Here is a 23,303-nt window from a genome sequence, read left to right as displayed (position 1 = left end):
GGGAGACAATTACAGCAAAAGTGAAATAAGTAAATCAATAGAAATACCAAACTGGACCCAGAATTGATCTGCAGGTCATAGATGAGTGTTGTCACTGGACTTCGGGTGAGATTTTCACTTTTAAAATGTGGGTCGACTAGAACCATTGTCAACCATAAAACAATGGAGCAATTGACTGATCGGTAACGAACAAAGCATATTTCACATGCATGTTTTGGACACAAGTGTGAAGCCTACGGTATTTGCGTGTGAGGGAGAGGGGGTGTGTCTCAACATGGGATACATATAACCTGAGGTTCCTCATAACTCCTCTGTCTCTGGTGGTAGTATTTCATTTGGTATTCTTCCTGTTTATCTACATCCTTGTCGTTTTTCTTGGGTAAGTGTCAATCAAGTGTTATGAAACGCTCCTCAACGATAATTATAATTATTCTGTATAACCTTTTGTATTTTATTTACTAATATGATCATATATGGCACTGAATAATGTAACATACCACAATGTGTGGTCCTGTGTTGCTCAATGGGGAGCATGGCACTAATACTGCCAGGGTTCGGGGTTCCCTCTGGGCCCACCTGTATACATGTATGCTGTCATTCCGTGGTGAAGTGCTTTGAGCAGCACTGGAGAGGCGGCCGTTCATCACATGTTCAATTCCATCTGCTTTCCATATATTTGTAGGCAATGTAGCCTTAGAAGAGGATGGGGATTGGTGACCAAAAAAAAGCCCAGAAGAAGACCAGTCTAGTCAAAATATGTTTATTTTTCATTATTTCTTATTTTTATATATTTAGATGTAAAATAAGTCATTTGAATGAAGGAAACAGCCTGATGGCAGAACATGGTTAAAAGCAGTCTGTGGGAAAGCATCTGTGCTCACCTGGGATGGCCTCAACCTTTTGTCAGACAAACAAAAGAGCATGTTTTCCATGGGGACGTGGCTCCAGCCAGGCCTCTCTCTCCAGCCTCACCTACTGCTGCTAGCAGTTTATACAGAAGAACATGTCTGTATCCAACCTGACACAAGACCCACGTTTTCTCTTCTCCAAGGAAGGCTTCACTCACTACAAACGGCTGGAAACACGACCTGCAGCAGCAGTTTATGGCTATTTGCATTTCTCCTACGAAATATTTTGTACAACCATTTCCAAAGGGTTATTGCAAATAGGCTGTGATAGCAGTGATGAAACACTCTCGGATGAAGCACTGTTTCGCCCCACTGCTATGATATTTGTCATAGTCATCTAATAATATTCATGTTTATTATTATTGTTTTCCATAGTCATTTCTGATGACGTTTTCTCATCTATAGTCATTGATGGGATTGGAAACCTTCACAATGCAATTTGTTGTCATGTAAAACAGATATGAGTTGTGATGGGCTCAAAAAAGCTCTCGAAAGCCGCATTATACAAAAAAAAATGTAAATGACATTTAACATTTTAAAAAGTATAACCAGAGATTAGATGGTCACATACAGCATATAATCTAGATTGTATCTTTAAAGGTCCAATCTATAATCTTTTTGACCATATATGTGTAATAGAAAGATTTCAGTTGTAGTTGAGAAATAAGTATGATGTATATCTTTCTCAACAGAACTGTTCTACTCCAATGTTTACAAACGTTACAATGCTAAATAACCCTATTATTACAGCATGAGAAGACGTTAAAAATGCTATATATATTTAGTGGTCATCTAATATTTGTCCTCAGATTAAGAGACCTGTCAATCAGTTTGGGAACGATAACGTGTCTCCAATCCTGTTTTGAACTTTGAGAGTGGAGCGACATTTGCATTACAGATTGTGCAAGATGGTGAAATAATACAGTTGTTTTGTCCTTGAACGTACACACAAATGGAACCGCATGTTCAGGATCCACACAGCCTGTCGTATATATTTCAACATGTGTATATATTTCAACATTTCAATAGCATAGCACCTGAGGAAGCAGAAGCGAAACGCGTTGTGCAATAAAAAAGCTAAAACAAGTCCTGAGGAGTGTGCGGTCCCTTCTTTCTTTTTGAAGGTTTTCTCCTTTTAGTTATATATCTCTCATGCGCTGACCTGCACCTCCAGTCGGGGTCCAACTAGATGTGCACGAGTCTTATTTAGTTTATTATTTCAACATCAGTATTCAGTATTTATATATATATTGTATAACTTATTTCTTATGTGTTCCCTCTCCAGTGGGATGTGTGTCGGTCGCTGTTCTCGGTGTGTCTGTGTGACTCTGGTCTCCTTGGCGCTCATTTGCATGATAGCCAACACACTGCTGCTACTTCCTGGCCTGCAGGGTCACTTCCTGCTGGAGGGTCATGTGACCAGGGAGGCCACCTGGGCCACGGGGCTGTGGGCCTCTGGACTCCTGGTGAGATGCGTGTGTGTGTTCATGACTCATGTCCTTAAATTTAGGTCCGTGCTCATGTCACCCTAGGAAAACTCTGCTGTGCGTGTGTGTGTGTGTGTGTGTGTGTGTGTGTGTGTGTGTGTGTGTGTGTGTGTGTGTGTGTGTGTGTGTGTGTGTGTGTGTGTGTGTGTGTGTGCGTGTGCGTACATGTGTGTGTTTGTATGTGTGTGTGCATACATGTGTGTGTTTGTGTATGACTCACGTCACCCTGTTCCTAAAACCCATTTTTACCAAAAAAGAGCATCCATCCGTATTCTGGTGTTTTGTCATGTGTCCAGTCTCTTGTGGTATTCTGAAGATACATTCAGAGTCAGAGTCACATGGCTGGGACTTCTATCAGAATAGCCGTAGCCTTGAAACTGTTCACAATTAAATAACCAGGACTGGGCTCCGTTCACTTTCAATTTAGCCCATACAAAAAAATAAGAGATGCATTCAACCTCTTGAAACATAATTAATAAGGAAAGTCCTACCATTAGTTCATTCATTTATCGTTTATGTTTACATTTCAAATTTATCGAAGTGAAATTCACCCTGAATTGACCCTGGCTGTGTAGATGTCACAGGTGTCATTCATGCAAGGACCTCTCAGGTAGTGGCTTCTGTGTTGTTCTGCCTCAGACCGGGAGGCGGCAGCAGAACCAGGCTCACTATGTCATCTGGGTCAAGGCACCAGTGTTAAAGGTGTCAATTATGCTAGAAAATAACTAGAGCGTCCACTTGAGGTGAGGCCCCTGCCCCGCCTCTGACCACGGGTCCTGCAGCTTGTGAGGCCCCTGCCCCGCCTCTGACCACGGGTCCTGCAGCTTGTGAGGCCCCTGCCCCGCCTCTGACCACGGGTCCTGCAGCTTGTGAGGCCCCTGCCCCGCGTAATTTTTTTCCGTAGCCGCATTTCTGGCAAGACGCTCTCTGATTGGCTGACGCCTGTTTCTACACTGGTTAAGCTTAGAGTTTGTCTTAGAGCATGGCGATAGAACGCCAGGTAGTTTGCAGGCTGTTCGACGCGGAAATGGGCAAAGACACAGCTCGTCACGCGATTGGGCAAACATGTCAGTGGCCAATCAGACCATCGTGTCACTAGAGGGTTTGATAGACAGCTTGCTTGTTACAATCATTTGACTTGATCGTTCATTTGATTGGATGTTGTTGTTTTAGCTCCTGCGCCTTATGTAAATGTAGCTCGGGCTAAAATGTTGGTGTCAACTATCTTATATTTTTTTAGTACTATCTATTACTGTCAAGATATAATACGAAATTTTAAGTTTTCCAAAAATGTACGGCCGCCTATTGATCCTTTAACTTATATCATACATAAAAAATATATGTATTGCCAGCCTCCATGGGCCCCCTTAGCAGCTGGGCCCCAGAACCCCCGCCCCCCGCCCTTATGGGTGGCTCTGGCGATCCCGATCAAGCCAAATCTAAAGTGTAGGCCTACTCATGATTTTGTCAAAGGGCAGTAGTTCCAGAGGAGTGAGTTTAACAGACTTCTGCAATTCCGTTACAGGTATTTTTGTTGCATAGGCGATATTGTTTTGATGATAATGAAAATGAAAATCACAACAGAACGTGATTTTAGATTGGCCATTGGTTGTGTAATCACCGGCCTTTAAATTATACTTACTTCTTCATGATATGGATAAAGGAACATTTTTATTTAATTTCTGCTTTATTACATTTATATTATTAGACAGCATACAGTCAATAGACACAGGTCCTGAGGTGGATTCAAACCCACAGTGTCAGAAACACATTGCAAGTGCGGCACCACTGAAATTCCAGGATTCCCATAATGACAGACATTTTGTATTTTTGTGTGCAGGTACTGATTGGGGCCCGGTCATTTGTGGTCAGCAGCCAAGCAAGAGGCTTGGCTTTCTGTGCTTTCAGAAAGGAGGTCAGTATAACAGCGTTATGCAGGATATTTTCTCACAGTTACTCACTGTGCCTTGTATATATCTTATACTTTTATTTTTTTAAATATCTATTTTTACCTTATTTTTTTAGCAGTCACTTGTATTTAAATTGTAAAAATATATATTAAGTATTGTGTGATTTTGTGTGAAGGGCAGACTAGCAAAGTAAGATTTTCATTGTACGGCAAACTGTCTGTTTAACTGTGCACATGACAAATAAACCATCTTGAATCTTGAATTTTCAGCTCTACATTCCGACAGCCATCACTGAAATAGAGTGTTTGGTCAGTAACATGGGTCTCCCAGTCCCTCCGCTCTGCAGTAATTATCCTGATTGGATAAAATGGGAACAGGATACCAGAACATTTATTTTGTGTTTACTGCAGAGAGGAGGGACTGGGAGACCCATGTTACTGAGCAAACACTCTGTACTAGTGATGGCTGTCAGAATGTAGAGCCGTAGATCACTTATTTAACACTTACAGCACCTTTAGATTTCTCTTAAATTCTTGAGAGGCTGAGATAAGTGGAACAACAATGAATCAATCACACAGAAGTAATGCATCCTTGTCGATCACATGTGTAGTCAGTGATATACATTTACATGAAATATGCTCACTTCTTTTTCTGTACGTTTCAAGTAGGCCTATAGCTGGTGATATGTTTACATTTACATTATAGTACATTTACATTTAGTCATTTAGCTGACGCTTTTATCCAAAGCGACTTACAAGTTCTGTACGACAAGTCATCAGGAAGGCACAACTCTATCAGCTGAGTAACAATGTTCATCAAAGTGTTGAGTGCTACAGTGTAGGTTAGTTTATTAGGACAAGTGCATGACAGTAAGGTTAGTTAGGGTTAGATATATATATATATTAATAATATATTATATATACATTTTTATTTTTTTTACCAACACACTTCTGTCTCTCTCTTTCTAACACACACACACACACACACACACACACACACACACACACACACACACACACACACACACACACACACACACACACACACACACACACACACACACACACACACACACACACACACACACACACACACACACACACACACACACACACACACACACACACACACACACACACAGCCTTCACTCTATCTACACACACTACCCCTCTCTCGCTCTCTACACATCAACTTGTACACATATGCACACACACAGCTGTCTCATAAGTACGTCATTATCCAGATATCTCAGTACATTAGATTAGATTCATATCATATCATCATATCATGTCACATCATATCTATGATTCATAGTATGTACATCAATGCTCCACTTGTTTTGCCTACTCTCCTGTATAAATACTTTGTTAGCTCGTTTTTACAAGATAAGATAAGATAAGATATTCCTTTATTGATCCCCTTGGGGAAATTTGGGCGTCATAGCAGCATGGGGGGGGGGGGGGGGGGGGGGTACAGGTACGTGCATGGTAATAGTAGAAGACATAAATATAGGCAATAAAACTATAGGATAAAATAAATAGAAGATCAAAATAAGCAGTGTAAACAATATAATTAACTCAGTTAATTATTATACATTACTAATATTATTAATATGGTCAATAACACTTAGAATCTGAATATATACTATGAGTAAGTAAAGAATACAGTGGGGTGCTCCAGTAGCACACCATGTACCGCACTGCGTCGCGGAGTACCGCGCTGCGTCGCGGATCAGGCTGACCCCGAGTTTCTTTTCCCGGACCCGCCGCCATTTACCAAATGTCTTCCCCTGCTCTCTCTCTCCCGCTTCACCCTGCAACTGTCGGTCATGCTTGACCAGGAAAAGCGATAAACGCTAAAAAAAAATAAAGTTTAAAAAAAAAGAGTAAAGAATACAGTATATTTTCTTTAGAGATCTAGGCTATACACCGGTTCCTGACAGGCAGCGAGCGAGCGAACTGGAGACGAAATCGCGCGCGACACTGTCCTGATATGAGGCGGCGCGTGTCCGAGTGTGTCTGTGAGTGTGTGCAAGGCCAGATTAAGACTTCAGAGGCCCCTGGGCCAGATTCTTGTGGAGGCCCCCCCACACACACATACACGTGCACGCACGCACAGTGGCGTTTTTAGGACTTTGATCACCCCTGCCCACTTTGACAACCTAGGATGGCTTAGAGTAGACGACAGAGTACAGCAACTTGCAATGGGCCTGGTCTACAAGATACACTACACGACCAAGGTACCCATGTACATGTCAAAATACTTCCCAAAGGTCAGTGAATACCATGATCACAACACCAGAGGGAGCTCCACAAATCATGTTAAACCCAGATTCGGCTCAAACAAGGGACTAAACACGTTTCGTAATTATGCCACATCAATGTGGAACGCCCTACCCAAAGCTGTAAAGGAATGTGAATCACTACCCACTTTCAAAACCACTCTCAAAGAACACCTACGGGAGACTGCAATTCGAAACTGGCCCCTGTAAATGTCCTAACACAACCCCCTCCAATGTACAGTAAATTACCAAGTATGGTTTTGTCAATATTCCAATGTACAGTTTTGCTTGTACAGTTGTACAGTGTCCCCCACCCACCCACCCCTCCTACCCAACCCCCCCCCCCACCCACCCACCCAACCACCTCCAATGTACAGTCCCCCCCATCCCCCCAACCCCACCCCACCTACCCAACCTCCTCCAATGTACAGTTTCTACGTCAAATGTATATACTCTCTTTTCTGGACTCTTTTCGTATCACAAACAGTACTGTATTTGCAAATCTGGTATGTCATAAATGTATAGATGTATGGTGTTGGGGCTAGGCTGTGGAGAAGCGGCGGGCGTATACGAACAGTTGGCAGCCACTGGTGGTGGTGGGCCGGCTGAACTAGAGGCTGCCGCTGCCTCTTCTCTGTCGCTAGCATCAATAATAATAATGTTAGCATTCTCGTCCTCTCTGCCCGCGGCGCCTGGCTCAGCCTCTTTAACGACGTTGCTGCTACTACTAGTGCTAGCCAGGGGGAGGGGGCTATCCTCCTCCAGGTCCTCCTTAGTCTTACCTGATGGGGTGAAAAAAGTAGAGATAGTTGGTATGCTTTGCCGAAGTAACGCGCTCTTTCTGTCCCTTTCCTGTTTAGATTTGAACTTAGCAGCTCCGTTTTCCCACCGTTTAACTTTTTTATCCATGTTTTTTGAGTGTCATATGATCATACAGTACTACTCGAATCTTAGCCTACTTGATCAACTTGCAAGTGCAATTCTCGCGATCAGTGGTCACCTGACCTGACCTGACAGTGACCCCTGGACCTGGACGTCAGTGTCACGTAGACTCAACGTCTCTCACCCCTCATTATCAAACAATCAATCATATTTGTATTTGCAATACAATCTTTTTTATAAAAATAGATAGAGAAGAGATGAGATGATACTAGTAGTCACTATAGATGCTGTGAAAGTAAACGCTGGATGAGGATCTGATTATATATATATTTCTTTCGGATCTCTTTTATTTTTTTTTACTAGTGTGTAGTGGAGGCCGCTAGTTGCGTTATTTCTAAACCTAGCCGCATTTCTGGCAAGACGCTCTCTGATTGGCCGACGCCTGTTTCTATACTGGTTCTATATCATACTGGCTCCGCTCAGCGTCATCTGCACTAACCTCACTTCGTGCACAGCACTGAATAAAAATCCACAATGTACCTTTACATACCAGCATCCGTCTGGCCACACCCCTTTTTTTTATCCACTTTTTCTCCCATTTTCTATATTTTCTCCCATCCCAATTTCGTATCATCCAATTCAACCCTCCCCTGTCACGGACGCTGTTTCTTGCCTCCCACAAGCCGGCTGCAATGTGGACTAAGTCATACATAGCACAAGTCCCCTCCGGTACTTGAGGTAACAGCAGTCGCATCTTTTCACCTGCGCAGCTCGATCTCTCAGTGGCGAGGAGTAACGCGTGGGAGGCTCACGCTGCCCCAGACACTTCCTGATTCTACTGCGCAGGCGCACCAACCGACCTGTAGGAGTCGCTGTCCACAACGCCCGATCCCCACCCATCAGTTTCCCACCCCCTAATTTGGCCAATGTGTATTAGTACGGACGACCAGCTAAACTAAAAGCAAATGTGGAGCGCTGGGCTCGAACTGACGAGCCCAGCGTCTCCAGCATTTCGTGGCGAGCGCTTTGTTCACTACGCCACGTAGCCGCCCCCCGTCTGGCCACACCCCTATCCGCTTACCTTCATAAGCAGGTGTGTGGTCACCTACTCGCCTCCTTCTTCACTTTCACCACAAGGAAGTGCCTGTTGTATACCCCACTTGACAAGGTTGTTAGCTGAAGAAAGTTGAGTTATGTGTTTACATTTTTTCTTGCTTTTTTCTTTCTCTCATAAATTTTAAAAGAAAAAAGCTAAGTCATAATGTTTACCTCGGAGGGTCGCGCTAGCAACGTCACCCTTCACCAGCGGTTCTCCATTGCCTCCTCTGTCGTGCGTCTTGGAGCGGGGTTGAGGCCTCTTTCGTGGTCGGCAGTCACGCCCGGTAGGCGTCCGATAGATAGTTTGCCTTTCCAAGGAGCTGGTGCACCAGCGCCGTCTCCTGTGCGATGGCCTGGTTCCGGCTCTGGTTCCTTTGCCTCCGGAGAGTTTGGTGAGTTTGGTGAGTTGCTGGAGCCGGATGAGGATGCGTCTGATTCTCCATGGCCGATGGAAACAGAGGACTACATGGTAGAAGCGGACGGGTTCTTGTTCGACGCCCCGGTGGAGACATGTCCTCCGCCCGTCCAGGTAACACTGGAGGGGGGTGAGAGGTCTCCTTGGGGTTCCTCGTACGCAGATGTTGGGTTAGAACCTCCGACTCGGCGGCGGGATGCCCTGCTATCAGCCACATCAGAATGTGGCTCTGTAACCAGTAGTCTGCTGCATGTGAGGGACGCGAGCTCGGTGGGGGAAAGTATGCAGGGGGAACTGCATGCTTTGTTCCCCGAGCTCATGGCGGCGGCGGCAGTCGCAAATGGCGTGCCGCTACCACAGCCACTGCCTGTTCCTATTCCTGACGATCTCATAGGTCATCTATGGCAACGCCGTCCTGTGAGAGGGATGGACATTGTCTGTAAATTTTTCCCCTCAATGGAGGCCTACATCCGTGTGTCTAATATGGTGTGTCTAATATGGCTGTCGCGAAGTCATTGATAAGCGACAGCCATATTAGACACATAGCCATAATTTAAGATATAGTTTATGCATTCGCAAAATATGAGAGCTCTGTCATTGAAGGGCTTCTACAACGAAGCACGGCCGCTGCTGCTGGAGCTGGACCGAGTCAAGCCGGCGGCGGCGCACGGAAGCCGGGGACAAACCACCGCATCGCCCCGCTGGCGCTTCAGCAAGCAGCCTCCACTGATGTACAGTGACGAGTGAATCTGGTAGTGCGTTGGTTTATGACGTTAAAAACGCGAAATAACGCATAACGTTACAGCGTACAGTTCCACACTGATGTACAGTGACACCCAGAGTTTCTAGTTACAGTAGTGACGCGTGAATCGAGATAGTCCTAACAGTGTTTATTATTAAGAGTCAGATAGTCCTAACAGTGTTTATAGTCCTAACAGTGTTTATTAGTAAAAGTCAGATAGTCCTAACAGTGTTTATTATTAAGAGTCAGATAGTCCTAACAGTGTTTATTATTAAGAGTCCTAACAGTGTTTATTATTAATTAACATCATAAACGAACTACCAGATTTATTTTGCACCAGGGAACTTGAAGGATCCTGCCGCACTCGCGGCAAAAGGGGGCGGGCTAGCGGCGTGGGGTTGTGGCCAATCAGAGAAAAGCTGAACACAAGTTGGTTGCCTTTAATATTCATTGCGCCGGGTCGGCCCGGGTGTCACAGGGTTGGGCGTTATGGAGACCCTTTGTTGGGTACAGGTTGTACCTGGCACTATCATGAAAGGCTGGTTCTCCTTTCTTTTCGCTCCTCTCTCACGCATTGCGAAGAGGGGGCTGTTGGGGTGGTCTTCTGGACCTCCTCTGGTGACCCTGTGTGCTTCCCGAGCCGCCGGGCCCGGTCCGAAGTAATGTTTCGTTGACCCGTAGGCCTGGAATAACCCTTTTTGTAAACTGAAACACTTGTACTGCGTTATAGCCAGTGTTTGGAGTATTTTCTTGAGGGGTTATAGGAACAACCACTGCATGTGGTACCAAGAGGGTGGTTGATTCCCTGGTGTGTTGGAGCAGAGTCAACTCCCGGGTTACCCGGTTGAGTGTGCCCCTGCACGTTCATGACGTCTGCCAATCGTGTCAGCCTTCTCTGCCTCGACCCCTCTGGGTGGGTTTTTTTTTGGTGGAGGCTTTGTCATGGTGCGCAACAATGCCAGCATATGCCCCTTCCGCCGGGGTGCTGTTTTCAGTTGACCCCTTTGGCGCCTGTCTCGTCCATAGTGCTCCAGGCTCGGGTCTAAAGCCTGCTGCCTCTGGGGTCGTCTCCCCGGTGCGCTGCCTGCTTCCGCTATAGTTTAGCCTTTTGAGTGCTTCAAGTTACGGCCATGCTGACTGCCTGTGTTGCAGGGTCAGTGTGCCAGGCGGCGTACTAGTGGGGGGAAGGGCCCGCTCTTGGAGGGGCCCTGTCCGAATACGCTGGCGATGTGGGGGGCGGTGTCACTAAGTGACCGCCTGGTGAGGTCTTGATGCTTGGCGTCATTGACCTCTCCGGGCCCCCTTTTTCCAGGGGATCCAGTCCCTTCAGTGGGTCTGGGTTTTCCTTCGCGCTCCGGTGCTACGGCCTTGCCACAGTGTTACAAAGGGTCAGATTAAACCGAATATATATATTTATTGCTTGAGATCCCTTGTATAATATTTGTATATCGTTTGATATCCCTTGTATATTCTTTGTATATATACACGGAATATCCCTTTACCTGGGTACAAACCAGACCATAATATTCGTTCTCCTATTGGACAGCGACCCCTAGGCGCCAACGACCATACCCCCAATGGCAAGTTCAAAGGCAACGCCAAGGCATGTCTCAACATGTCCAGGTTTGCGCAGTAATACGAGACAGAACTGAGGTTGGCACTAGATAATTCACCTTACGTATAAATACGGCGCAGGTGGAAACAGCAGCAGTTCGTTCATTACTAGTAAAGCCTTCACCACGAGTCAACGACCAAGTGAAGTGAGCAACCTTGCGTCTAAATAGAGCACTTAGAACATGTGCGAATAGGATAGTAAAGTGTCAGACGGCGAGGAAAGAGAGCTGGAGTCCGTAACAGGCTGAGAACCAGGCGGCACAGGACACCACTACCCAGTATATTGCTAGCCAATGTACAATCAATTGACAATAAACTGGATGACATCCGAGCAAGGATTCAATATCAAAGAGACGTTAGGGACTGCAACGTTCTCTGCTTCACTGAAACGTGGCTCACGCCGGAGGTTCCAGATCACGCAATTCAACCAGCCGATCACTTCTTTATCCATCGCAAGGATCGGACATCAGAGTCCGGTAAACAACGTGGAGGAGGTATTGCCTTCATGTTTAACAAAAATTGGAGCGATCCAACTAACGTGAAGGAATTATCCAACCACTGCTCCCCAGACCTGGAATATATAACCATCAAGTGTCGTCCTTTCTTGCTCCCGAGGGAGTTAACGGCGATCATCCTGATCGGAGTGTATATTCCACCGCAAGCCAGCAACAACGCCGCGCTCTCCAGACTCCACGACGAGGTAAATAGAATACAAGTGGCGAACGTTAACGCCGCCATTTTGGTGCTGGGCGATTTCAATAGCGCCAATCTGAGAAAGGTATTGCCTGACTTCTATCAGCATGTGACTTGCAACACCAGAGGCGGTAACATCCTAGATCACTGTTACACGCAATTTAAAGGTGGCTACAAGGCTCATTCTGATAGTGGCTTTGGTAAATCAGATCACGCGTCAATCTTTCTTTCACCAAAGTACAAACAGAGAATTAAAAGTACTCCTGTAGTCTCGCGAGAGGTGCAGAAATGGGATTTGACGTCAGAGGAGACGCTCCGGTCTGTGTTTCACTGCACAGACTGGAATGTGTTCCGCGACACAGATAACATTAATGTCTACACGGAGACAGTACTGGACTATGTTTGTACTAGGGTGGAAGAAACAATCCCCACTACCAAAATGAAAGTTTACCCAAATCAAAAACCCTGGGTAGACAAATCCATCCGTGAAGCTCTGAGAGAGCGCACCAAAGCATACAACGACGGCCTAGTGGCAGGCAACATGAATGACCACAAGGTGGCGCGATACAACGTAAGGAGGACAGTGTCAGAGGCCAAACGGCGCTACAGGGATAAAATTGAACTCCAGTTTGAACAAGCTGACTCTAGAGCTATGTGGCAGGGGCTCAAAACGATGACAGACTACAAAGGCGCCTCCCTCAAACTGAACAGTGACATCTCCTTAGCAAATGACCTCAATACCTTCTATGCGAGGTTTGATGCTGGTAATAACAACACCAGCTCACAAGCCACGGCAATGGGGGGGGGGGGGGGGGTCGGCTGCTGATGGAGGCGCAGTGTTCAGGGTAACAGAGCATGAGGTGAGGCGGACCTTTAAAAAAGTTAATATCAGGAAGGCAGCAGGTCCGGACGGCATCCCCGGCCGCGTCCTAAAAGTCTGTGCCGACCAACTGGCCCCAGTATTCACTGACATATTTAACCTGTCCTTAGAACAGGCTGTCATCCCCACCTGCCTGAAGAAGTCCACTATTATCCCTGTACCCAAAAAATCCAAGCCTGCTTGCCTCAACGACTACCGCCCTGTAGCTCTCACCTCCATAGCCATGAAGTGCTTTGAGAAGCTAGTAAAGGGCTACATCTGCTCCTCCCTCCCGATCAACATGGACCCCCTGCAATTTGCATACCGCCCCAACAGGTCCACGGAGGACGCCATAGCCCATGTGCTGCACACAGCAGCATCACACCTGGACAAGAGGCAGGGGAACTATGTGAGAATGCTATTCATCGACTACAGCTCGGCATTCAATACCATAGTCCCCTCCATACTCATAGCCAAGCTCAGGGACCTGGGCTTGGGCTATGACCTCTGCCAGTGGGTCTTGGACTTCCTGACTGGCAGACCCCAGGTGGTGAGAGCAGGCAACTGCACCTCCTCATCCATCACCCTCAACATAGGGGCCCCCCAGGGCTGTGTTCTGAGTCCCCTCCTCTACTCCCTGTACACACACGACTGTGTGGCTCAGCGGAGTAGCAATACAATCATCAAATTTGCTGACGACACAGTGGTGGTGGGCCTGATCTCTGCCAACGACGAGAGGGCCTACCTGGAAGAGGTCAAGGTCCTGGCGGGATGGTGCCAGGAAAACAGCCTCTCCCTGAACGTCAGCAAAACAAAGGAGATGATTGTGGACTTCAGGAGGTCGGGGGTCAAGGACTACAGCCCCCTCAGCATCGACGGGGCACCGGTTGAGAGAGTCAACAGCTTTAAGTACCTCGGAGCCTACATATCCGAGGACTTGACATGGACCACACACATTGACAGTGTTGTGAAGAAGGCACGACAACGCCTCTACTTCCTCAGGCGCCTAAGGAAGTTCCAAGTCAGTCAGAAGATCCTTAAGAACTTCTACTCATGTACAATAGAGAGCATCTTGACCGGCAACATCACCTCCTGGTTTGGGAATAGCACTGCACAAGACCGAAGCAGACTACAAAGAGTGACACGTTCAGCCGAACGCACAATTGGAGGGGGGCTCCCCACCCTCCAGAACATTTACAACAAGCGTTGCAAGGGCAAGGCTAAGAGAATCATTAAAGACTCCAGTCACCCGAACAACTGCCTCTTTGAACTGCTGCGGTCAGGCAAGCGATACCGGAGTCTCAAGGCGAGCACAGAAAGACTCAGAAGAAGCTTCTATCCCCAGGCCATCAGGCTGCTAAACGAACAATGAATGAACACTACACAACAACAACCACCAAACGCACATAGCACACACATCCACACGCACACACTCACTTTAAACAAACACGCTGTAGCACCCACTCCACACACTTTATAGCACACACCCACTTTAAACAAACACACTGTAGCACCCACTCCCCACACTTTATATTTATGGATGAAGGATTGCACTACAACTCGTACACCTTACTGTAAATTGTACCTCATCCCATTTCTGCTTTGCACTAGATAGTACTGTACATTAGTACACTGCATAGTATTGTATATTATATGGTAACTCAGAACATTGTACATATGTCTATACCGAACACTGTGACCTCATTTTTCTTCTTCTAAATTACATGCTATATTATGTTATTATGTTATTTGATACTATCTTGTCTAGCACAGTCTCTGGAGCGTAACAGTAAGAAGCATTTTGTATGAAAGTATTCTGTACTTCTGTATGACAACTATTAAAGAACTTGAACTTGAACATAGTTTGGTGAAGTAACGTCAAGTTCAACCTAGTTTAATGTGAAGGATAGTGCACAGGAGAATCTACACCGGCGAATGCAGAACCATTTTCTGGTTGGATTATATTGCTTTGGTACCGTGACTGCTGGAGCAGAGAACCGTCTACCCCACTATCGTGTGGGATCTACCCAGTGATCATCCATGCTGTCGAGCATACTGGATTATAGCTGTTGCTTTGTCTACGGATCAAGGGAGTACTGTACCGACTCCCGTAGCTGGAGCCTCTTTATTCCTCGTTGACCCAGACTTTGCACCCGAACATTCCTCTACCCTGCCGGCTTACAACCGGAGGGAACCCCCCAGTGTCTCCAGCTGACTACTAGTGTGCCTTACGTAATTGCTATGCTACAGGTGGCGTCAGTTTAGACCCATCTTAGTATTCTCATTGACTTACGCTCTTGACTTACTTTACGTGTGTTCTTCGCCTTACAAGCGCGAGTATAATTCTCAATCTGTAACCTACCGTTGCTTGCTCTAATAATAATAAATCCCTCTAACTAGAACTTTATGTGTCATTGCCGTATTCTTGTGTGGGTGTTCACCATATATATTCATGTACTGTATGGCCAGTAATTAAAGTACATAACTAAGTAGTGGTTTAATAATACCATACTCTCAATACAGTCAGGGAATTGTACCCCTCAGTTACACACAGGGTTGAGTTTGCTCTTGACCCCGTGATTTTGGGGGCTGTAACGAGGGTTGTTCCTTCCGTTCGTTCCCTGGTGGCATGCGGGTTGTGCGTGTGCGTAGTCGTGGGGTCAAGCCACGGTCTGCTCACCCTGTGCGTTGAGTTGCTCGAGTTTCTCTTCGCACGGTCGAATCCGTCTCCCTCCCGTCCTCCGATAGGGAGGGTATCCTCCATTAGGGAGGGTCGGGGGGGGCTCGGTCCTCTCCGGTCTGATGGTTGTGGGGGGCCTCAGCGGGGTACATTTGTCGAGCTTCTGGCTCCCGCTCAGCTCCTGTAGTGCAGATGACGCTGAGCGGAGCCAGTATGATATAGAACGTAAGGTTATGTATATAACCAAGTTCTATGAATACTGGTGACGCTCAGCGTCAGGACGCCACTACATTGTGGATTTTTATTCAGTGCTGTGCACGAAGTGAGGTTAGTGCAGATGACGCTGAGCGTCACCAGTATTCATATCACTTGGTTATATACATAACCTTACGTTAAGCTTAGGCACTCTTTCGAAGTTGGTTATGGTTAGAGTTTGTCTTAGAGCGTGACGGAAAGTTCTTTCGACGGTTAAGCTTAGGCACTCTTTCGAAGTTGGTTACGGTTAGAGTTTGTCTTAGAGCATGGCGATAGAACGCCAGGTGGTCGACGCGGAAATGGGCAAAGACACAGCTCGTCACGCGATTGGGCAAGCATGTCAGTGGCCAATCAGAGAGCGTCAGTCAGTGCCAATCAGAGAGCGTCTGCCAGAAATGCGGCTAGGTTTAGAAATAACGCCCCCTAGTCACTAGGGGGAGCTCGATGATATCTGCTATCAGCACCGGCGGGTCTCTGCTGTCTGTCATGAATAATGATCCCAATCTGCCTTATTCGTGTCGGGGCTGTGTCTATTCTTTTACCAACGGATTTCCAGTTCCGCGTTCGCGTTCTGTGATCTGATTGGCCACTGACGTTTCTTAGGCGACTCTTTCGAAGTTGGTTAAGGTTAGAGTATGGAATCAGGGCTGGTGTTCTATCGCCCTGCTCTAAGACAAACTCTAACCTTAACCAACTTCAAAAGAGTGCCTAAGCTTAACTGGTGAAAGAAAGAGGCGTCACACGATTGGCGCTACCAGAAACGTCAGTGGCCAATCAGAGCGCAGAACGCGAACGCGGAACTGGAAATCCGTTGGTAAAAGTATTCAGGCGTCGGGGCTGGGATGTGGAGATGCACGTTTTGACTTTTTATTGCTGTTTTTACCTCAAACGGAAAACCTCAAACTCTTATGAAGAGGAGAAAAAATACTCAAGATTAGCCACTTGCAGACGGCAGGGTGTGACGTACTGTATATTTTAGTTGATGAAAAAATGTGGGGCCTTTAGTGACGAGGGGCCTTTAGTGACGAGGGGCCTCCAAAAGGCCTCTAATGACGAGGGGCCTCCAAAAAATATAAAAAAAAAAAAAAAAAAAAAATGTAGGCCCCTCGTCACTAGAGGCCCACGGGCCGCGGCCCGGACGGCCCGGTCGTTAATACGGCCCTGTGTGTGTGTGGTACCTGGAAGCACAGGGGCAAAGCAGCCTGCGATTCTCTACCAATAAAAAGTGTTTAGGGGTGGGACTTGGTCGCGTAATCGCTCAACTAGAGACACAGCAAGCGAATATTTGAGGGGTGAACGACATCGCAGCTCAGTTCGCTGTCGCTCGCGGCAGGTCAGGATAGTCTGATTGAAACGAATACATTTTAATAATTTTCGCAATCACGCTCGCTCGCGTCGCTGCCTGTCAGGAAGGGTGATAGGGCCCATTGCTGTAACCCAGTTCTCATCCTGTCAGTAAACTCTATCCTCAATCAAATTCTCTATTGTCCGCCTTTGTGATTAATATCTGATCAAATGATTGGGCCTAATGAGCCTAATTTCCCATGGTGATATAGAGGAATGGAGAGTCACATTGACCCCTAGGATAAACACAGCTACATGACACCTCACACCCAACAATCACATCAACCTGGAGACCTGCAGTTTCCCAAAACCCTCGTAGCACTAATATCAACTCATTCTGAGGCAAGGGGCTAAGATGTTCTTTGGGTTAAGATGCTTTTGGGAAACTGAACCCTGGGCCATTCAGACAGTATATGTTTTTTCTAGGAAGTACATTGAGAATAATCTGATTAACACTATAACTAAGTAGTACTCATTTATATATTTTATACCCAGTTTAATCACCTGTAGCCTACATTCTATATTACTATTGCACTTTACTGTTACGTTTGCACTCTGAAGATTTGCATTCAATCTCTACCTCATTTTAGCATTTTGTTGCATTTTGTACTTTAGTTTGCATATTTTGTGTTATGTCTTTATTCTTTTAAATTGTCTTACTGTATGACGCACAATCTCAGGGGGCTCATACAGAACCAAGCATTTCACTGTAATGTACATGTACCTTATATGTGACAAATAAAACAAAACTTGAAACTTGAAAACTTTGTTGGATGCCAAAGCTCTTTTCGTTGTGCTGTACTTGTGCTGTATGATGACAATACATTAGAATATCATCTGATGTGTTTCCCCCTTCTGCTGTGTGTTTAGATGCTGTGTCAGGTGGTCTACTCCTGTCTGTCTGTGGGTGCTTCAGCCTTCTGTTGTCTGGTGAGCGCTATAGGGCTGGTCATGGGCCCTCTGTGTCTCTCCAACACCACGCAGGGGCCGGCCTGGGGCGTCCCCCTCCGCCCACCCGGCGATGGGTACGTGCTGCATAGAGCAAGGACACAACACACAAGTGTCATAGATGCCAAGCATTCCTCATCATGACGTTGGTCTTACGCAAAAACTTTGAGCTAGCAAGCTACACTGTCATGATGGAAAACTTTGAGCTAGCAAGCTACACTGTCATGATGGAAAACTTTGAGCTAGCAAGCTACACTGTCATGATGGAAAACTTTGAGCTAGCAAGCTAAACTGTCATGATGGAAAACTTTGAGCTAGCAAGCTACACTGTCATGATGGAAAACTTTGAGCTAGCAAGCTACACTGTCATGATGGAAAACTTTGAGCTAGCAAACTAAACTGTCATGATGGAAAACTTTGAGCTAGCAAGCTACACTGTCATGATGGAAAACTTTGAGCTAGCAAGCTACACTGTCAATTAGGGTTGCCACCCGTCCCTTAAAATACGGAATTGTCCCGTAATTGGAAACTAAAATACGCGTTCTGTATTGAACTGATACGGGACGCCCTTTGTCCCGTATTTTAAGGTTGCCAGTTTAGTGAGAGAAATGAGCCAGCCGACCTACAAAAACAAGCAAAAGTGTGTCCAAAAGTTGCGGAAAATAAACAGACTTGGCCACTCTGGTATGATGGGCGTGCGCTCAGCAGCTCACGACCAATGAGAATTAGCGCTTTCACGTTGCTAAGAAGAGTTCTGTGCCGTTGTGCCAATCCTCTGTCTGTGCGCTGCGTGACTTCTTTTCGAAGACGCTTTGAAAAATGTCTACAGTAGACACTGTGACTCCACCGCGTCCTAAAAAGACAAAACGCCTCCAGAAGTACAGACCTGAGTGGGAACTGGCAAACTGCAAAGTATGTAGGCGTGTGTTTTCTGTGGCGCATGGTGGACTGACTGATCTCAGACAGCATGCATCAGGAGAACAACATTCCCGAAATATAAGAACGCAAAGGACCCAAGCACAGGTTTCACAGTTCTTCATGACTGAAACATCTCCTGAGATTGATTCGGTATGGGATATTACATCTTATTTATCTGGTTGTGTTTTTAACTAGATGTCAGTATTTCTATTTACCTGCCCTGGCAGCCCGGAGCCTACTCTTCTTTGCACTTTATTTTTTATTAATCTTTTAATTTGGGTCACACAAGTGTTTCATTGTATTATTGTCCTCTTTCAGTAAAAGTGTTCCCAGGCTTTGTCTTTACAGCACTTTATATGCATACAGTATTATGCTCAAGTTGAGGCTATAGTTCAGCCAATTTATTTAAACAATGTTAAATGCAAATAAAGCACTTTAAACTTTAAGTATGACTAAATGCTTTCTTGACTATATATAGTAACTGTTCCAAAATGCATAGATTTCTATGTATTTTAGGGGTTTGGGGGGCTAGCTCTTTTTAATATAAATGTCATAGATTGTTTTATTTAGATTTCATAGATTTCTATGCATTTCAGGAGTTTGGGGGGCTGGCTCCCCAAAATAATTAAATAACATAACCCTAACCCTAACCCTAAAACCGAAATAAAGTAAAAAAAAAAAATAGTGACAAAATCTGCCCATTTGCGCCCAAAAAACGCCCCAAAACCGCCCAAAAATTTGTCTTGCGCGCACGCTTGATGATACATGTCCCTTATTTCTATTGGTCAAAGGTGGCAACCCTAGTCATGATGGAAAACTTTGAGCTAGCAAGCTACACTTTCATGATGGAGAACTTTAACATAGCAACATTCCTCCATAGATGCTATATTTGCAAAGTGCACAGCACTAAAGTGTACTGTGAAGATACTAGGTCTGGCAGACTGACGAGTGAGTGACATTGTCCGTCTATGAGGTGCTTTGCATCTGAAAAGAAGAGACAGAGGCAGCAGGTCTGAATTAACAGTCCTGATCATTATAGGAAAACTCTTCCTCTTGTGATCTGTTTCACCTGGTTCTTCTTCTCTCCCAGAACCCCGTCCTACCTGTACAACAGAACCCTGTGGTTCACTGTGTGTGAGGAACCCAGAGGGGTGGTGCTATGGAATGTGGTTCTGTTCTCGGTCATGCTGGCCTGCAGTGGCCTGCAGACCCTGCTGTGTGGAGCTCATGCTCTCAACGCACTCCTGGGAATGGTTCTAGGACGAGGCCTCTATAATAACAAGGTAGGATAGTGTGTGTGTGTGTGTGTGTGTGTGTGTGTGTGTGCGCGTGTGCGTGTGCGAGTGCACGTGCATATGTACGTGTGTGTGTCACGCCAGACAATAATTCTATATATTCATTTTTTATCGTCTTTCAGGTCAAAATAATTTTATTTAAACTAATAATAACAAGCAAATAGTATCTATAATCTGTCACAAAATTATATCTGATATACGTGTATTAGACTTTTTCTTATCACAATATGAATATGAATAATATTATTCCAGTCATTGAATACCTGTAATGTCCATCTATATGCATTATTTACTGGTGATATCTACAGTACATATATCACTCTGCTCTTAGATGTATTATTGGTGATGCCTACAGTACCTATCATTGTACTCTCTATGAAAAGGTTTGCTGGTCCCCCCCCCCCCCCCTCTCTCTACATTGGCATACAGTATGTTTATTTCCAAAGCACTTACCAACTTATATTACCTCACTATTAGACCTCAATGTAGGAGCTTATCAAACCCGCTCTCAGGACTGGATTACAATACATGTCCCTAGATTTTGTGCTCCAGACTCGTGGAATAACCTACAATGCACTTTAAATATTGATTCCCTGATAACATTTAAGAATATATACTTATAAATGTTCTTGAATGTAATTATTTTCACTAATTGTTTTAACCAATGTTAATATTTGTGTTCTTATTGTCTGACTTATCTTTGCTTTTGTAATGTTTGGCTTCTAACTAACTAAGTACGATTCATGCAGGTCGGTTGCAGGTTGCAGGTCGGACAAGTTTCAGCTTGAGAAGGCCTTGGAACCGGAGAAGAGAAGCACATTTGAGCCTCTAACTGAGGACTACTTTATATATACTGTAAAGTCTCTATTATCAAAATGAACATATTACCTCGAGTAAACTTCTGTAGTTCCATGATTCCTATTGCCCCACCTGTTGCTCATTGGGAAAATTTACATAGAGCAGTCTCAAAATGTATATGGCGAGGCAAGCGAGCTCGGGTTAAACTTACTATACCTTACAAAATGAGCGGCAATCTGGTGGTTTAACTGTGCCAAATTTTAAGTTATATTTTCAAGCGTTATCATTTCGTCCTCTGTTGAGTTGGTTTAATTTAAATTCTGAGGCCCCCTGGCTTAATATTGAAAAACATATTGTGGCGCCGATTCGTTTACAAGACATTGTCTTCACAGATATTTCACTAAAGCAATGTAGATTATGTTATGGTCCGATAATAGCGCATGCCATATCTTTATGGCGCAAATATGAAAAGTTACTTAAATGGGATACTAAGTGGCATGAACAGACTCCCTTATTTCATAACTATTTTTTGCTTAGCGGAGGCTGCAGTTTTGTAGCTCAATCATGGTCCAATTGTGGCATTCATGTACTTGGCGATGTTATGGAGGACAATGGTCTAAGAACATTCTCAGATCTGAAAGAGTCATATAACTTACCTGGCACCTCCTTTTTTTTTATATTTACAGCTCCAATCGGCTATGCGAGCCTATGGAGTTCCATGGACCAAACCAACTACTCACCCGTTAATTACTTTCTCTAAAAAAAACTGCAGGTCTCTCCAAAGGACAAGTCTCTATAATTTATAAAGATCTATCACAAACATGTACTTCGTTAATACCTGTTATCCAATCGTGGAGCACAGAATTGGGATTAGAACACCATCACTCTATCAATTGGACCAGAGTTTGGGGAAATGTTACTATGGCATCACGAAACCCAAATCATCAGCAGATTCATTACAATTTTGTCCATAAAACATATTTAACCCCCCAGAAAGCTTATAGAATGAGACGTGCTATTTCACCAAACTGTACACTTTGTTCTCTAAATACTACTGGTACTTTTACACATATGATGTGGGAATGCCCCACAGTTAAAAGTTTCTGGGAACAGATAACTAATTATCTATCTAAAGTATTACAAAAACATATTCCCTGTTGTCCCAAATTACTTCTCCTTAATGATGATGATTCTTTAGCTTTAAGTATTGTTCAGAGACGATTTTGGCTGGCAGGAAGTACTGCTGCAAAAAAAATGTTGGCGCTGCGATGGCAAGCTCCACACTCTCTGCCCTTTAATCACTGGAAACAGTTATTAGCTGATGTTGTAACAATGGAGCTTTCTATAGCTAGATTAAATGGGGCAAGATATCAAACAATAGATAGCTGGAACCATATTCTCTATCAAGTTAGGACCTTCACTATATAGCTAGCAGGACATAACTAATTATATCTGTATAATTCCTTTTATTTTTTATTTTCTTGGTCTTTGTTGACATTTTTGTTCAATTAATTTTCTTCTGCAGGGGTTAGGGGGTAGGAGTTTTTTATTTTAAATGAGGCAAGGCAATGCATGTAATTGGCAAATAATTTAAATGTATGTTTTATGTGCATTGTATGCCTGTACCTGTGCCTTTTCTTCCAAAAAATGAAATAAAAATATATAAAAAAAAAAAAAAAAAAGCAGCGGAAGTACAGCAGGTAAAAGTGTCTCATGGGGTCACATATGCTGAAGCAGCTGTCAGAGTGTAGGTTGTCAGAGCAGAACAAGGAGAGGAGAGCAGCAACATTACAAAACCATGTGAATGATGTAGTAAAGTAAAGGAAGATACATTGATGGTAGAGAAAAATTCTTTTGTTCTTTTCATGGTTGATGTAATTAACTGTTTCTCACAAGCAAGACAGAGAAGATCAAAATAATAGTGAAAGCAGCTAAAAGATACCTGGGAATTAAGGGTCTGGAATGTGACGACGTAGAGAAGATTCTAAAACTAAATATGCACAACCACACTCATCACATAGTGGTACTGGTACTTCATAATGTGTTTAAGTATACTACAGTGGAATGCAAGAAGTCTTATTGCTAATGGATAGGAATTTAAAAAGTTTGTAGTAGATTTACAAGATAAACCCAATGTAATATGTATACAGGAATCTAGGGCTGACCTTCGATTTTT

At 44.7% G+C, this 23,303-nt stretch overlaps 1 protein-coding gene across 2 annotated transcripts; it reads left to right on the top strand.

Moving 5' to 3' along the window:
• Positions 1–334: 334 nt before the first annotated feature.
• On the top strand, positions 335–22,818 carry LOC311234395 (transmembrane 4 L6 family member 1). 2 transcript variants are annotated; one of them, XM_084321569.1, is made up of 6 exons: positions 335–379; positions 2,194–2,374; positions 4,236–4,310; positions 18,039–18,193; positions 20,125–20,317; positions 21,097–22,818. In XM_084321569.1, exons 2-6 carry the CDS (start codon positions 2,198–2,200, stop codon positions 21,115–21,117), a joined length of 621 nt encoding a protein of 206 aa, XP_084177695.1. In that variant the 5' UTR covers positions 335–379; positions 2,194–2,197; the 3' UTR covers positions 21,118–22,818. The 2 variants fall into 2 exon arrangements, with proteins under 2 accessions (XP_084177695.1, XP_084177694.1); XM_084321568.1 differs by having other exon boundaries at positions 21,079–22,818.
• Positions 22,819–23,303: the final 485 nt, after the last annotated feature.

Source organism: Notolepis coatsorum, assembly GCF_963971535.1.
Source record: "Notolepis coatsorum genome assembly, chromosome: 1".
NCBI classification, from domain to species: Eukaryota; Metazoa; Chordata; class Actinopteri; order Aulopiformes; family Paralepididae; genus Notolepis; species Notolepis coatsorum.
The sequence above is the reverse complement of the archived record's forward strand: the minus strand, read 5'-3'. Positions and strand labels throughout refer to the sequence as shown.